Below are 15751 nucleotides of genomic sequence, written 5' to 3'. Positions count from 1 at the left end.
TGGGTAATCTCTTTGGGCACTAGGGAATATCTAATTATTTTCTCACGGATCACAGCTCTTGCTGCACGGTCAGTCACCATGCAGTTTGCGAAAAACTGGTTTAGTATTACAGTCGTACCTTGGATCTCAAACGCCTTGGCTCCCGAACAATCAAAACTTGGAAGTCAGTGTTCTGGTTTTTGAACAATTTTTGAAAGCCGAATGTCCGTGTCTTCTGATTGGCTGCAGGAATTAGAAGCTGCACTTTGGTTTCTGAATGTTTTGGAAGTCGAATGTACTTCCAGAACGGATTCCGTTCGACTTCCAAGGTACGACTGTATAAAGAATGTTGGCTACATTAAACCTATGCCTTCTGTTTTCCATATGTGTATGCTTTATTTTCTTTTTCTTTTTTAAATGACAGAGGCTTGCAATTGAGCTTTCTCGTACCCAGAAATCCCATGGCATGTCTCCCCCTGATACTCACCTCAGCCCACAAAGTGATGATGGTCCAGAAGCAAGACCTAAGAAGTCAGGATCAAACTCTGAAGTGCATCTTGAGGCTGTGGCCAGCACAGCATCTGCTAGAGAAGCTAAGGATGACGAGGAAGAAAAAATACAGTATGAAGACTTCAATGTAAGAATCCTCCTCTCCTGCCCTGGTGAATTTGCAGTAATGACCAAACATGAGATCATGTCACTGGCCCCTGTAGTCCAGCATCCTGGTTTCACAGTGGCCTACTAGATGCCTCTTCTGAGAAGCCCAGAAGAAGCTGAGCACAACAACTATACTCCTCACTTGTGAATCCCAGCAACTGGTATTCAGAGGCACACTGCCTCCGATGGTGAAGGGGAGAACACGGCCCATGTGGTTATTGGCCGCTGATAGCCTTCTTCTCCATGAATTTGTCTGAGTCTCTTTCAAAGCCATCCAAATTGTTGACCATCACTATTTATTGTGGGAGCAAATCCCAATGCCTATAGATCAGCCTGTGCTAATGGAGAGGGGTTGTGCTTGGTAAGCAGAAAAGGGTAGACATCTGAAAATAGTAGCCAACCTGTTTTGCTAACTGTTGCTGTGTTGTTTGAATTTCAAAATAGATTACATGCTGGGTGGTACTGAGGGACATCTGGTAAAGGAGCCTTTTATCAGTGCTGAAACACACACCCTTTCAATGTCTGTGCCCAGAGCATGCAAATCTGTGTTTAGTGTTGCTGAATTCTACTATCTTGCATAATGTATAATGTATTCTGTTTTTGGTAGTCGTGGAAACCTTATTCATTGACCACCACCTTGGCTTTGGAGATTTCAGAAGGCAGTTTCAGACATACAGTATCTGTTTTTAATCAATAAGACCTAGAATAATTGTTTTTTAATCAAAGTAGAGATTCTCAGGGAGCTCAGTTCTGTACCTAATACCATGCCTTCCTTCCAAGGATGAGGATGTTCTTAGGTACTCTGTCCCTCTTACTTGCTACAGTTAGCAAGCCAATAGACATTACTCTTGTTCATTCTGTGCTGTGAGAGGAAAGTCCTGTTCTGCCATGCTCCAGGCATCAGCAGATCTCTGATTCTGGAATAGGGCCAGCTACCCTCTGGAATTCTGGGGGTATGGGCAGAGTCCTGTGTGTTCCTGGCTTACATAAGAATATAAGAAGTGCCTGCTGGATCAGACCGATGGGCCATCTAGTCTAGAATCCTGTTCCCACAGGGTTCAGCCAGATGTCTGTGGGAAACCTGCTTCCAGAGTTCCTTCTTTCCAGTTAACCAGCTAAACATTAGTGTCACTCCTTGCTGTGCACCAGGATAACCAACATGGTCCTCTCCAAGTGATGTGGACTCCATAGTCCCCTGACTGTTGGCCACGCTGGCCGGGGCTGATGGAAGTTCTTGGGCTACCAACTGGAGAGCAGCATGTTGGCTGCCCCTGCTCCGCACTATTTCAGAGCCATTTTTGCCTACTCTTGACTGCAGCATGAACTCTCAGATGGGGACCTTGATGTCGATCTTGTTGGGGAGGACGAGGCAAACCACCTTGATGGCAGCAGCTCTTCAGCTAGTTCCACAGCGACCAGCAACACAGAAGAAAATGATATTGATGAAGAGACCATGTAAGAGACCCTGTTCTTGTTCTGCCATATTTGTTGTCTATTGAAATGGAAGCGCCTTCCATTTGGAGGCGGGGTTGGGAGGGGAAATCCTACCCTACATTATTGTTGCTCCCAAGGCAGCTAACAGAGCATAAGGACAAATGAAACACTGTAATAAAATTTTTATCTATTTTATTTATTTAAAAAAATTCAGACAGCGCATGGCTGCAATAAAACCTGTAAGCAGTTTACAAAAAACCCCCAACATAATTATCAGTAAAAGGACAGGTACTGAAAAACATTCAGAAGATAATGAAAATCAACAAGCTAAAAAGAGATTAAAATTCATGTCCAGTTCTACATGTCTGGAAAGGCTTGCCTAAAGAAAAATGTCTGGAGAGGCAGCACAGAGGTGCAGAATAAGTATTGTGTGGCACCTGTAACATTGAAGCAGTCTGCACTTACAAATATTTGGCTTCTTTCTAAGACTACATGCCTATACATTTCAAATGCGATGTTTTTTCCCAGTGGTCTATGCTTTTAATAGAATGAGGGTTCAAGGGCTAATATAGTGATGAATGAGCAGAATGAGTATTTTTAGCACTGGGGTATTGTTTATGAGTTTTATTGGGGTTGTTGCTATTAATTTTTTAATATCTTTATTTCGGATCTAATGATTCATGTGGAAATTGTTCAGTCTGGTTGTGTACTTTTTGATGTTTTGTTTATTGCTTATTACTACTTTTGTTAAGCTTGTAGTTACGTATTTTTTATATGCTGCAATCCGTCTTGAGCATGGTTTTAACTTTGGAAAGGTAGCATACAAATAAAATGATTGATTCATTGATTGATTGAGATAGCAGAATGAACTGTACCACTTCAGAGTGAAAGTGGATATTTAACACACTTGTGGCCATGCAGTTGAACTTGCCCTCCATCTCCTCTCCCTATGTGCCCCCTAAAATCTGTTCTGGGGGTTGCCCAAGCTATCTAGAACAGATTTGGGGAGGGTGCAGGGGGAGAAGATGGGGGAATTCTGTTGCGGAAATGGAAATGTTAAAGGGTAGAAAAAACAAATCTTCCTGTAAGGAGAAAAGTAGCAAAGCTAGAACCTTTTGGATACACTACCTTGTAGGGAGTATTGAAGTAGCTGAAGGGGTAGAATCCATTCCAGCACCCTGGGGCTCTGCTGCTTCATTCTGCTGCATATATAGACTGAGCCTTAGATGCAGTACTTGAGTGTTGTAAGTACATGTGTGAAAGAGTGGTTTTATCCCATAACAATGAATTTGCTAATCTGTGCAGTTTAAAATCTATGAAATTCTTTTAAGCACAAGTGATTTTTCAGAACAAAGGCTTCAAAGGAGCTCTTTGTTTTTGTTCAATTTGTTTCTTAGGTCTGGGGAAAATGATGTGGAATACAATCACAACATGGAGCTGGAGGAAGGAGATATTGTGGAGGAGGCAGCTTCTGCCGCAGCAGGTGCCTCGGGTATGAATGGGACCCTTTTTCCATTAAACTGCATCTTAGTATACGGAGCCTGCTTTCCATCCTTCTCCTTGTTCTCTCACTGCCACGTCAGAGTCAACGCAGAGCTGTGTATTCTGCAGGATTTTCTATTTTTGGAACTGCTGCATCATGTACCGTATGTGGAGATTATTGCAATGTAGGGCAGTCTTCCCATTGGCTCACAGTCATGGGAGGCTTGCAGCTGAATTTCCTTAAGGGCTTTTAAAAAACGCATCAATGGAGTGCTGACGCTTCCCAGTCTTCTTTTTTAAAAAGAAAAGAAAAAAAGTACTCTTAAGTAGAGCCAGTGGTTGATTTCCTCTTTTGCCTTTTACTCATTTTCCTTTTCCCTTGGGAGTGTTGACACTTTATCTTAAACAGTGTGATCTTACTGCATAAGCTTCCTTACTGGGGTGAGGTAGGGATGAAATGTGTGAACCTCTCAAGTATCAAGTGGAGAGGAGTCCAAGGGAATAGTGCCTATACATTTGACTAATTCAGACACAGATTCTTTATCTGCGGCTGGGATTTTGAAAGCTCTTGGAAGGTTTCTTTTTAAATAAGCACTTAAGATACCAGTTCTAGCAAAGATCTGTCAATTATCCTGTTGGGAGGGAAGCGTTGATGGTGTTGTATTGCAGTTCTCCTTATAACTGTCTAAATCCTATTGTGGCTCAGATAGCAATCACTGGCATACGACAGTTAAATTATACCTCTGTTAGAATTCCTTCTGAGCCAGGAAATTAATTCATATTTAGCTGATTAATACCACCCCCTTTACAGGAACAGAGGTGGAGGCATAATGTCTGCAGAACTAAGTGATTGATTGTGTTCCCTAGCCTTCTCTTTTTAAAAGTGTTTGCTGTCTGTAAAATCCTCCCTCACTGGTGTCTGTCTCTAACCCACTCAATTCTGAGGAATCTCCAATTTTGCTAATTGCGTGTTCTTAATCACCTGCTTTGCCAGAGCCCCTTAGTGGGTTTTTATATGGGTGTTTATTTTCCCCATTCAACTAACTTACAGCTGGCAACTAGATACACTGTTTCCCGGCACAGACTTTTGCACCAAGAGTATTCTGGCTACAATCTTGTTAGACACACATACTGAATTAGCTATTTGAGAGTGTAGGAGTTGGCAACTGCAGCGGACGGGGCACTGCCCCACCAACCTCAAACTGCCCTCAGCCAGCCTCCACCTGCCTGCCTTCTTACTTACAACCAGTCCAGGGAGTGGTGTTGCCTGTCGGCCTCCTCCTCCTTAGCGTTGCCCTTGTACAACAAAGCAGGGAGAAAGGTGGGAACAAAATTAGAACTATTAGAGCCAGTGTGGTGTAGTGGTTAAGAGCAGTAGACTCGTAATCTGGTGAACCGGGTTTGCGTCTCCGCTCCACCACATGCAGCTGCTGGGTGACCTTGGGCCAGTCACACTTCTCTCTGAAGTCTCTCAGCCTCACAGAGTGTTTGTTGTGGGGGAGGAAGGGAAAGGAGATTGTTAGCCGCTTTGAGACTCCTTCGGGTAGTGATAAGGCGGGATATCAAATCCAAACTCCTCTTCTTCTACTACTCTTCTCCTGTTGGTCTCTCTGCCTTCCATCTCACCAGTCCCAATGGACAGCAGCCACCCCTGACTTGAGAAGGCCTCCACTGCTGAATGTGAAGTGCTTTGGACATTCTTAAAGCGTTATAGAAACACTAAGCATTCTTCTCCTCCTTCCAGGTGGGAGCCACGGCTATCCCACTGCAAGCAGCCGCATGTCCAGGAGGGGAGGAAGCGCACTAGGCTCTTCAGCCAGTAGCAGCTTACTTGACATAGACCCTTTGATTTTAATTCACCTGTTGGACCTGAAGGACAGGAATGGGATGGAAAACCTGTGGGGCCTACAGCCGCGCCCTCCTGCTTCACTGCTGCAGAACAGAGGTGAGTGGATGGAACCTGCCCCGCCCCCCCATCTTCCAATCAACAGCATTAACAGGATGGAGGTTTCTGAATGGTTTCCTGTTCAAATTGCTTTGCTATGCTTGGAATGGTTTTTAATGTGAAGCAACAGAATGTACTTCAATCATCCAGTTGTGTGTTTAAGTCAAAACCTTTGTGTGTCTTGGAATTGGCTGCTAAAGCCGTGCAATGCTAGGTTTGTGTCTGTCACATAGGGTCTCTTTCTGGGAAGGATTTATAGTCTGCACTAGTTTTCCCCAACCTCAGTTCTGCCCATCCTCATCTGCTAAGATGTTTTAGACCATAACTTCCATCAGCTTCAGCCTTCATGGCCAGTGGTCAGGGATGATGGGAGTTGGAGTTTAAAATATTTGGAGGGCACCGGTTTGGAGAAAGCTGAACCCGAACCTGAACCCTGAAGACAACCAAGGGGGTGTGCATGAGGTTGGATGTAGGCATTTGGCGTAATCTTCGGGTTTTTATCCAGTGTTGTCCACATAACTTACTGTTGTTGTCCAGCCTAAGAATTCTCTAATAATACATTCCAGTTCTGTTTTCCTTTAGTAGCATACTTACTGCTGCAGATGCTTCTCCTAGGTGTTGTTTAAGATGCCTGCAGTCCTCAGTCCATGGCCCATCTGAGCTCTTAGAGAGGCAGGCATGATCTTAGGGCAAACCAGCCATGTTTGCCATATTTTCATCTGTCTTTCAAACACTGGAGATGTATCTTAGCCTTAACTGGGCACGTGCCAGAGGAAAGGTGACCTAACCATACATGTCTTTTTGTTGCTACAAACCAGTGAAGGTCAAACTTTAATGTTTTTATTTTGTTTGGAGTTAATTGGCCTGGAGCCACTGATACCTGATTTCAGGTCACTTTGAAGCAACCATTTTGTTGACTTTAGAGAGCAGAGGATAAAATGATGATCCATCTGGTACACACACACACACACACACACACACACACACACACACACACACTTTTTCTTCTTTCCATAGCAACACCTCTTGTACTGTCAGCTCTAAAGATAGGAAGAGAGAGAGAGAGAGAGAGAGAGAGAGAGAGAGAGAGAGAGGCAGGCTGGAACAGAACTTGACTGCTACAGTCTGGCAAAATTAAGCAGGATTCATGTTATCAGTAGAAAGAGAGGTGGCTAAGTGGCTTGTGAAGTTATCCAGATTCTTAGGCAGGGGGATAATGACAAGGTGGCCACTGACAAGGGAGCTCTAAATTTCAGCTAGGAGTGAGATGATGGGGAGCGAACTTTACTGCCGTTTCCATCGCCATGTTTCATGGTACGTGTGTTGTGACTGTTTGAGTGGGCAGAGGAAGAGATCGGATGAATTTTATCGTTTCTTGTTGGAATGCAGCTGGGATAACTGCAGCAGATTTAAGGACTTAAATGAGCATTCTGATGTATATCCAGATGCACATTCTGAGCAGAACCCAGAGCTTCTGAGCGAAGGCAGTGCTGCTTCAGTTTGCCTTCACTGATGTCCCCGCATGGCCACATCTGATTGGTTTCCAACCGCATTCACTTCTGCTGTGCAGACTGCATGGTTTGTGCTGGTTCTGTAGTTGCCATTATGTGTGGTGTACACAGAACAGCCAACAGAATGAAATCATGGGCTCTGTGATTGTGAAACTAGCTGGGGAGCAGAAAAGGCGTCTTCCACGGTGCAAGGCCCAGGTATTTGCTCTCTGTCTATAGACATTGTCTTGCTGGGCTTCTAACTTTTTTCCTCCATTTCCTCTCTGTCAAGCATCCTATTCTCTCAAAGAGAGGGATCAGCGGAGGCACCAGGCCATGTGGCGTGTTCCGCCAGACTTGAAGATGCTGAAGAGGTTGAAAAGCCAGATGGCCGAAGTCCGCAGTAAAATGTCAGATGTGAAGAACCAGCTGTCGGAGGTCCGGAGCAGCAATGCTTCTGATGGGCCAACCGCTTACTCGTTTTCTGGTGACCAGGGAACCTTGGCTACTTGTGGGACGGAGAGCTACAACAAGCTGCAAGAACTTGGGAGGGAACTGCTGACAAAATCATCCCTCTCTAGCTGCTACATACGGAATTGTAAGTGGGGAAGGGGGCTTAATTGTCCCTTTTTTTGCAGAATGGGGTCTGTCTGCTTGAGAACAGAAGTATGCAGCCTTTCTATAGCTTAGCTGTGAGTGCACCTACTCTGAAGGTGGCAAAAGAAGCTGATAGCACGCACTCATGGTTCCATTGGAATGGTTTTTAATAAACCTTTCCAGCCAGACATTTTGATTCGTGGATTTACATGTCCAGCAGCTTGGAAGCCTATATAGTTTTCTGATCCAATTTCAAACCGACTGCGCCTGTACTGTGAATGTTAAACAGCTCTTGCCAAAGCAGCCACCATGATGGTGGTTCTCTTGAGGGTTGTTTTTACTCAAGTTAGTGGCCTCCTGGGATTCTAAGAATTCCAGCCCTGGGGAGTGTTGAAACATGCAAGTGTTGAAACAATCCAAAAAAAGACTTTCAGATGAGGTTCCTCATGTGGTGTGTTTCTGGTGCTTCACACAGGGCAGAGCAGGCCTGCATAACTTGATCTACCAAGCCCGGCACATGCCTGAGCCTATTGTGGCTTTCTCCAGGCGCATTCCATGATGCTGCAGTTGTGTAGGTTGAAAGATCAGGAGGGTTATTAAGCTGCCGGGAAGCTGTGTTCTGCTTGATAGACTGCAGCAGGCAGGCCTGGTGTAGAAATAATTCATTAGAATTTAAATGAAGCAAAACCTTCAATAGATTGATTTGATTTATTACAGTCACAGACCAATAAAAGTTGATGCAAACAGGTTCATTTACATAATAAGAGAACAGACAGAGGAGCCGAAAGGGACTTCTTCCTTTACTCTCTGCTTTCTCATTTGTATTGAGGATAGAGATAATTTAACTAATGTATGAAGAATCATTGCTTACACAGCAAGATAACAGGATTTCAGCGGGTCTACTGGGTAGAGAGTTCTTAATAACAATTAAGTAGGAGCCTCTTCATGTACCTAAGGATCGTAGGCTGCTTCCTTACCCTGGGTCAGGCCCCTCATCTCAATAGCTGAATATTATCTACTCTAACAGTAGTTCTCCAGGGTCTCCAGCAGAGACAGGTCTTTCCTATCTGTGCTTCCAGAATATGCTTTTAGCTAGACACCAGAAACTGAACCTTCTGCATTCAATGCACGTGCTCCCACCGAGCTGTGCCCCCACTAGATGCTATGTGATCTCCCATCCCCAGAACTGGAATTACGAAGCTTTTAATCAGTTTAGGTGACAGATGTGCTTTGAGGTGCTCTGGTTTAGATACTAAATAACTTCCGTTGTAGCAGCAGTTTTCAATGATGGAGAGTAATAAAACTTGCAGAATGAGAAAGGCATGTGGGGAGGTTTACCCAAAGAAAGGGAAAGTCCCATCTCCCTGGGGGGCAAGTGGGATGTCACCCTCATTTTCAGAGTCATTACTGAAAGATGTGATAATGGTAATATTAGTTGGCATATCTTTGTTATTTTTTGTTTTTTAATGCTGGTTATTTTAAATGTAGGTTTCCTTTTCTAAATTTTGCAGCCACAAATAAGAAAATTCATTCAAGCAAAGCTAGCCGAAGTGGAGCAGCAGGGAGTTTGTCTCTGCGAAGAGCAATGGATTGTGGGGATGGAAATCTTCACTTGAAGGGAGATTGTCAGATTTCCTCTGAAGGTATAAACAGGTTGTGTGTGTGTGTGTGTGTGTGTGTGTGTGAGAGAGAGAGAGAGAGAGAGAGAGAGAGAGAGAGAGAGAGAGAGATATTTCCCTGGTAACTACTGCATATTGAGATTCCAAATTGCTGTTAATAGACCTTACAATAGAGCAGGGGTAGCCAACATGGTGTTCTCCAGACTCCATCATCCCTGACCATTGGCCATGCTGGCTGGGGCTGATGGGTGTTGAAGTCCAGTGACGTATGGAGGAGACCCCAATGTCTACCCTTGCGATAGAAAGTTGTTCACAAACCAAACCACCCAAAGTATCCAGGCTTGACAATATACAGTATTTTCCAAAGTATGGATTGTGTGCTGCAACATTGGGATCCCATTGTTATAGCCTGGGTGGCCATGTGACACACTTGCCTTGCCTTTCCATAGGTTGCCTGGGAAACCCAAAGCCCAGCAGTAGGCATGGCTCCCCCAGGTCCTTGACCAACGGCTGTGCCTCAGAGCCATTGTCTAAGCCCGAAGACAGGCAGTGTGAAGTCTCAGATTCTGATGTGGGTGCGTGTGGCTTAAATGGCATAATGCCTGTGGAAAAGGCCAGGAAAATAACTGCTGTGGGGTAAGTTTGTGTTGCTCAGTTAGCCTGTTTGTGGCTTCAAAGAAAAGAACATCATTTTATTCTCACCTTGTGGCTTTTGTAGCATATTTCTCAACTTGGGGTCCCTCTCTTTCCCATCCTCTGCTTTTCACTGTTGGGAGATGCTCAGTAGTTAATGCTACATATATAATAAATTGACCTGCACCAGAAAACCACCATATATTAAAAGTAGCCCATGTTTTCTCTGGCATGTGCCCGCTTTACTTGAAAATGATGGCTGAAGTAGTGTGCTTGACAGGGGAGTATTTGCAGAGGGGCAATATGGTGGGTGGTCCTTTGTAAAAGACTGATAGCCATGTAAGGCTTTGGGGCCTCAAATTGTTGTCTGTAGGTACCATGGCACCCTCAGGCGCTCCTTTGGTGCCTGGCAGGGTCCCCTGCCCCTCCCAATTTTTTATTGTTTGTTCAGATTGCACGGGTGACTGCTTTTTTATCTTTTTGGGGGGTTATTTAGGTGGGTTACCTGTTTGGAATGGGGGGTTCTGAACATAGCCACTTTTTATTCTGGGAAATTGATATTTTGGGGTGCCTATGAAGGTTTCTTACAACTTCCAAATGTGCCTCCAGGCTGGAGTCCCAGTTGCTGGAATCACAAGCTGGGAAAGTGTTGTTGCACTCAGGTCCTGTTTGCAGCCTTTCCACAGGCATCCACTTGGCCTCTGTGCGAACAGGATGCTGGATGGGCCATTTGCCTGACCTGGCAGAGTTCTTCTGTTCTCCTTACTTTCTTACGTAAAAGTTTGGGCATGGAGACTTGACCTTCTAGACTTGGTAGTTGTTGTCTGCATGATTTCAGTTTAACCCCAGCAACCAAGTGCCTTTTTAAATAACAAAAGCTTGAGCTTCTTGGCAGTACTAGCTTAGCACTGAATGTCCTTGGCTGCTTTGTAAAACCTGCCCTGCCTCTTCCTCTTAGACCCAATTCAAATAGATGCCGCGTGGAAACAACAGAGCCTGCTGACTTAGAAAACAACACGGAGGCTGGAGAGCTGCAGGTGGTGCTCTCTGAGGGAGCCTCAGCAGCAGGGGCAGAAGAAGGTAAACCCAAGGCTGTTTCGGTTTTGCAGGGAAACGGGCCCAGTAACTAAAAAAACAGAAATGTCTCTTCACATGCATTGAGGACTCAGTAACCTTGCAGGTTCAAGTATTGTGAATCTAAAGAAGCAACTGTGGTTGTCGATACAAAGAGTCTTCTACTGAACTTTCTTCTCTTACTATTCCACACGTTTGGAATCTTGCAAATCACTAGCTGGAAAGCCAAGCTGTACTCGGTAGCTTGCTTGGGGTTGGGGTTAAGTTAGTGGTCTGAGGTGCAGAGGGACTTGGTTACTTACCTTCCATGCAGGGCTCTAATGTGTTGTTAGCCAGTGCAAAGAGAGCCTGTATTAGCATGCCTTCTATATCCAGGAGGCTCCTGGTTCAATCTGCCCCTGTTCTTGGATCCTTGGAGGACCTTCTTCCTGTCTGAGTAAACTGTAGGAGTTGTAGTCCAATGACATCTGGAGGGCACCAAGTGGGTCTAGCCATTCAGCAACAGGAGTATCCAGAGCAGTGCTTTGAAGGTCAGGTGTGTACCTCAACAGAATGCAGAACAGGTCTCTGCCGTAGCCATGCAGTCAGTGGGTTGCCTCTGGGAAACATTTTCCATCTCTCACCTCGGCTCTTCCATCTGTGAAACTGGAATAAGTGGCTTGCCTCACAGAAGGAGGTTGTGCTAATGAGCAAAGGGGCTGTTTATCTCTCTTGAGCAGTGGGCTGAGGTTGCTGTGAGGTCCTCTTGGCAATGATTGTGGCTTAGTTGGGGTTCTTATGCATCTTTAGAATGTGATCTAAAGCAAGCTTAGCAGCAGTGGGGAAGACTTTGCTTTTCCCTATGGAAACAAGAGGCCACCCTGGGGCAGGGAGTAGGTTGTTCATTTAGAAGGTCTCCCCACCCACCCCCTGCCACTCACACTTTTCTTGCAAAGCTCTGCCTTCTACCCCTGCAGGCATTTGAATTTCAATGTGTGACGGCACTAAGGTGCCAGCATCCACCACCGTTATCTGCGCAGGGCAGTCTTGCGTAGGTGTTGCAGGAGGCGTGTCTGACATCAGGCTGAAATTCCTTCTTAGTCACTCTGCTTTGCAGTTTGGCTGTCGTAGGAGGCAGCAGGAAGAAGGCAGACACACTAATTTATTGGGTTTTTTAAAACCTGCATTATGGAAAACCCCGTTCCTTCTTATTTCCTTTTGTTAAGGGAATTGGAAGCAGCAGAACCCTTTTGGTTTGTCTTTTTGTAGCCATGGAGACGGAGAATGTTGGCAGTTCTCTGTTAATACTCAAGGACAAAGTTAATTGGGAGCCTGATGTTGTAGTGTGATGCTCTGAGCTGGGGAAACCTCACTCTGACGTTTAGGTTCTCTTTGTATGTGAAACGGGGAGTACCTTCCTAAATGGAGCTGCTTGGCAGAAGCCCTACAGCACCTTGGCCCTTCTGTTGAAACTCCCCAGGTGTGCTTTACAGCCTCTCTGTGATCTGGAAAAGTGTCCTGATTTGCAGGGTAGCACTTGGAGAAGCTGGGTGGTGTGAACCTGCTTAAGGAGGTTACGGCGCTGCCTTCAGCTGCTAAATATAGATAACGTTTTGACTTTGGAGCTTTTAGAAAAACAGTGATTCACGGATGTGCTGCTGGTGGCAAGAGGGCATGCTGGCTGGCTGGCTACCAACTGCAAAAAGCAGCTTAAATAGTGGAAGCAAAGACTATCATTAGGTGGATTTACTGAAGTAAGAGTAAAAAAGAGATTACGTTGGTCTGCAGTGAAAACAACATGTGGCTAACAGTCCAGTCCTCAACATGCGAACTTCCGAACAAGTTAAATTGATGTCAGTGGGTTTTACTTTTTAGTGCACTGACGATTGTTTGTAGCAGACATGGAAGCTTAACATATAGTGGAAAAGGAATATATATAACCTGTCAGCCAGTCCAGGCCATGTGGAATTCTTGTTAAAATTATAGCTTTCATTAAAAAACACAAAAAAACTAGAGACAACACGTAGTTGCCCACACGTTTGAAAGTTGGTAACAAAAATGACTCAGAATTGGAAACTAGGAAGGAAGCAAAATGGAGAACACTGGACTTCCTCTAAGGTTTCTTCTGTTCAGATGGAACCAGGCATCTATCTAGTGATGGGTGCTGCTCCCATTGACCAGTGGAGTCAGGACATGGAGACTTCAAAATTTCTACTGGGGAAATGATCTGGTCATATTTGGAAGTCCTACTCCTGAGGAAATACACATCAGAGGGGTAGCACTCAGGTATTGATGCTGAAAAATCCTTTAGAGCACTCAGGCATCAGATTCCGTAAGTCTCCAGGAGTAGAACATCCTAATAGGTCCTAGAATTGCTACACTCAAACCAAACCTTACTAGAAAGTGGTAAGTTCATGACAATAGAAACCCCTCTTATATAATACAAAGCTGCATTAAGTATTAATACTGTATTGTATTCTTTGTTTGAACTCTGTAAACCAAGGGTCGGCAACCTGCGGCCTATGGGCCACAAGTGGCCCACGGGGGTCGTTTAAACGGCCCACGAGTCACCCCTGAACCAAGCTGCCCACTCAGCGAGTCCCCGCATGCTGCACTAAATGGGTGGAGCAGAGACTCACGTTCATGGCGCCAGAAATCGCGCCTGCGCAGATGCCGGAAATTGCATCTGTGCAGACACAATCTGGCCCACGGAGCGATCTCTGCGGGAGTGAACTGGCCCAGGTGAGGTAAACCTTGCCGACCCCTGCTGTAAACCATCCTGGGGCCATAGGACAGGGATCAGAGCTTTAAAAACTAATTTTCAAAAAGTGTTGAAATATAACTAGAAGTGAGACAGTAACATTTGTCATAAAGAGTCCTTTCTAAGGTTTTAACTAGGTTAGCCTTCCTAGGGTCATCGAACTTGTGGCTCAAAGGGCTGATGCATCCCTGTCTCCCAGTTTACCCCCATGGGAATGCAGATCTTGAGAGGAAACAGGTTTCCATTGCTAAAGAGAAGTACCCAAACAAAAACTTGGGCCTTATCCAGGGTGAATCTGAATATCCTGCTCTGCTTGAGGATGAGGAACTGCTCTGAGACTCTGCTCTGAGTCCCCTGAGGCAGTGGGTTTGCTGCAGCGTCATCTTTTGACTTGACTGCCTAACTCTGCTTATTCAGCTCTCACAATTCTGGGTGGCCAGTTTTGGAATCTTGCTGAAGATTTCAGCCACTGCCCATTAAAATGTGGAACTTCTTTTGTTAATTGTATTGTCTCAAAGAGTGTAAACGAACTGTGGTGCTTCAGCTCTTCAATAATTTCCTGTGATGCTGGTTCTTCCTGTTCATCAAGTCTCCCCCCACCACGTCACTCCATAGGAGGTGTTAACCTCTGAGAGAATGCTTTTATTCTCTTTCCAAGGCTCCATGTTGCTTTCTGGGCCAACAAGGCTGGGATGCTTGAGTGTTTTTTAGATCTAGATTGCAGTTCTCAGGGAAGAGACTGAAGCTGTTGGTGCTTTTTTTGAGAGCAGTTTCTAGAGCCTCAGCAATCTCTCCTCCTCCTTGCTGTGTGCAGCTGGGCTTTGCCAGAAGCACATCCTTCACCTCCTGCCAGGCATGAGCAGTGACAGTGACATTGAATGCGACACAGAGAATGAAGAGCAGGAGGATGGGGAAGCTGCCAGTGCCGCTCCAGATGTCTTCAGCCAGGCTTTCCAGTCCCAGCCTTCAAGTGACGGTAGGTAAGGAGGCTGTCGGACAGGGATCAGGGCTGGGTAAAAGCCTCAGCATCTAGGTCAACTGTCTTCCCACCTGGGACCTTCCAGATGTTTCAGACTACAACTCCCATCAGCTCCAGCCAGTGCTGGTTGGAGCTGATGGAAGTTATAGTTCAAAACATCGGAAGGGCACAGGCCAAGGGTGGTTGGCCTATACGTTGCAAATACTTTTGTTTTTCCTAGTTCTGTGAGCTTCTGATTTTGTACTGATGGTTCTTATCTAGTGCTACTCCCAATATTGCATCTGCCAGTCTCTCTCTCTCTCACTCTCTCTCTCACTCACACACACACACACACACACAGTTACAGATAGGTAGCCGTGTTGGTCTGCCATAGTCAAAACAAAACAAAAAAAATTTTCCTTCCAGTAGCACCTTAAAGACCAACTAAGTTAGTTCTTGGTATGAGCTTTCGTGTGCATGCACACTTCTTCAGATGCACTGAAACAGAAGTTGCCAGATCCTTCTATATAGTGAGAAGGTGGGGAGGGGTATTACTCAGAAGGGTGGTGGGAATGGGTGGTTGGCAGATAGCTGAGATGAGCCTGTTGACGGCTCTTAACGACTGCAATAGGTCTTACAGGAAAAAGCAAGGGGTGAGAAGGTGAAAAATGGCTTTGTCATGTATAATGAGATAAGAATCCAATGTCTTTGTTCAGACCAGGTCTCTCCATGGTTTTAAGTTTGGTAATGAGTTGCAATTCAGCAGCTTCTCTTTCCAGTCGATTTCTGAAATTCCTTTGTAGTAATACAGCTACTTTGAGATCTTGTATAGAATGTCCTGGGAGATTGAAGTGTTCTCCTACTGGTTTCTCTGTCTTGTGATTCTTGATGTCCGATTTATGTCTGTTTATTCTTTGGCGTAAGGTTTGGCCTGTTTGTCCAATATAGAGAGCTGAGGGACACTGTTGGCATTTGAGGGACACTGTTGGCATTTGAGGGACACTGTTGGCACTGTTGGCATTTGATGGCATATACAATGTTAGACGATGAGCAATTAAATAGTCCCGAGATGGTATGTGTGATGTTGTTGGGGCCAGTAATGGTGTTGTCCGGGTGTATGTGGCAGCAAAGTTGGTGTATGCT

General features: G+C 45.2%; 2 protein-coding genes across 3 annotated transcripts in view; one reads left to right on the top strand and one right to left on the bottom strand.

The window, feature by feature from the left end:
- Positions 1-15751, bottom strand: part of PRR11 (proline rich 11) — a 188237-nt gene that overhangs the window by 51236 nt on the left and 121250 nt on the right. The window lies entirely within an intron of this gene.
- The window catches only part of TRIM37 (tripartite motif containing 37), a 39826-nt gene that overhangs the window by 21790 nt on the left and 2285 nt on the right, over positions 1-15751 (top strand). Inside the window, exons 16-24 of one of the 2 annotated variants that reach the window (XR_014541914.1) lie at positions 404-616; positions 1955-2091; positions 3468-3562; positions 5297-5497; positions 7280-7585; positions 9096-9227; positions 9653-9839; positions 10795-10916; positions 14465-14630. Coding sequence is in view for 1 of the 2 variants with exons in the window: in XM_083587563.1 (XP_083443689.1) it covers positions 404-616; positions 1955-2091; positions 3468-3562; positions 5297-5497; positions 7280-7585; positions 9096-9227; positions 9653-9839; positions 10795-10916; positions 14465-14626 (1555 nt within the window). In the remaining variant the exon portion in view is untranslated. The remainder of the gene's footprint in view (positions 1-403; positions 617-1954; positions 2092-3467; positions 3563-5296; positions 5498-7279; positions 7586-9095; positions 9228-9652; positions 9840-10794; positions 10917-14464; positions 14631-15751) is intronic. The other variant, XM_083587563.1, reaches the window with a different exon arrangement.

This window comes from Podarcis filfolensis (assembly GCF_964270895.1).
Source record: "Podarcis filfolensis genome assembly, chromosome: 15".
Taxonomy (NCBI): domain Eukaryota; kingdom Metazoa; phylum Chordata; class Lepidosauria; order Squamata; family Lacertidae; genus Podarcis; species Podarcis filfolensis.
The sequence above is the reverse complement of the archived record's forward strand: the minus strand, read 5'-3'. Positions and strand labels throughout refer to the sequence as shown.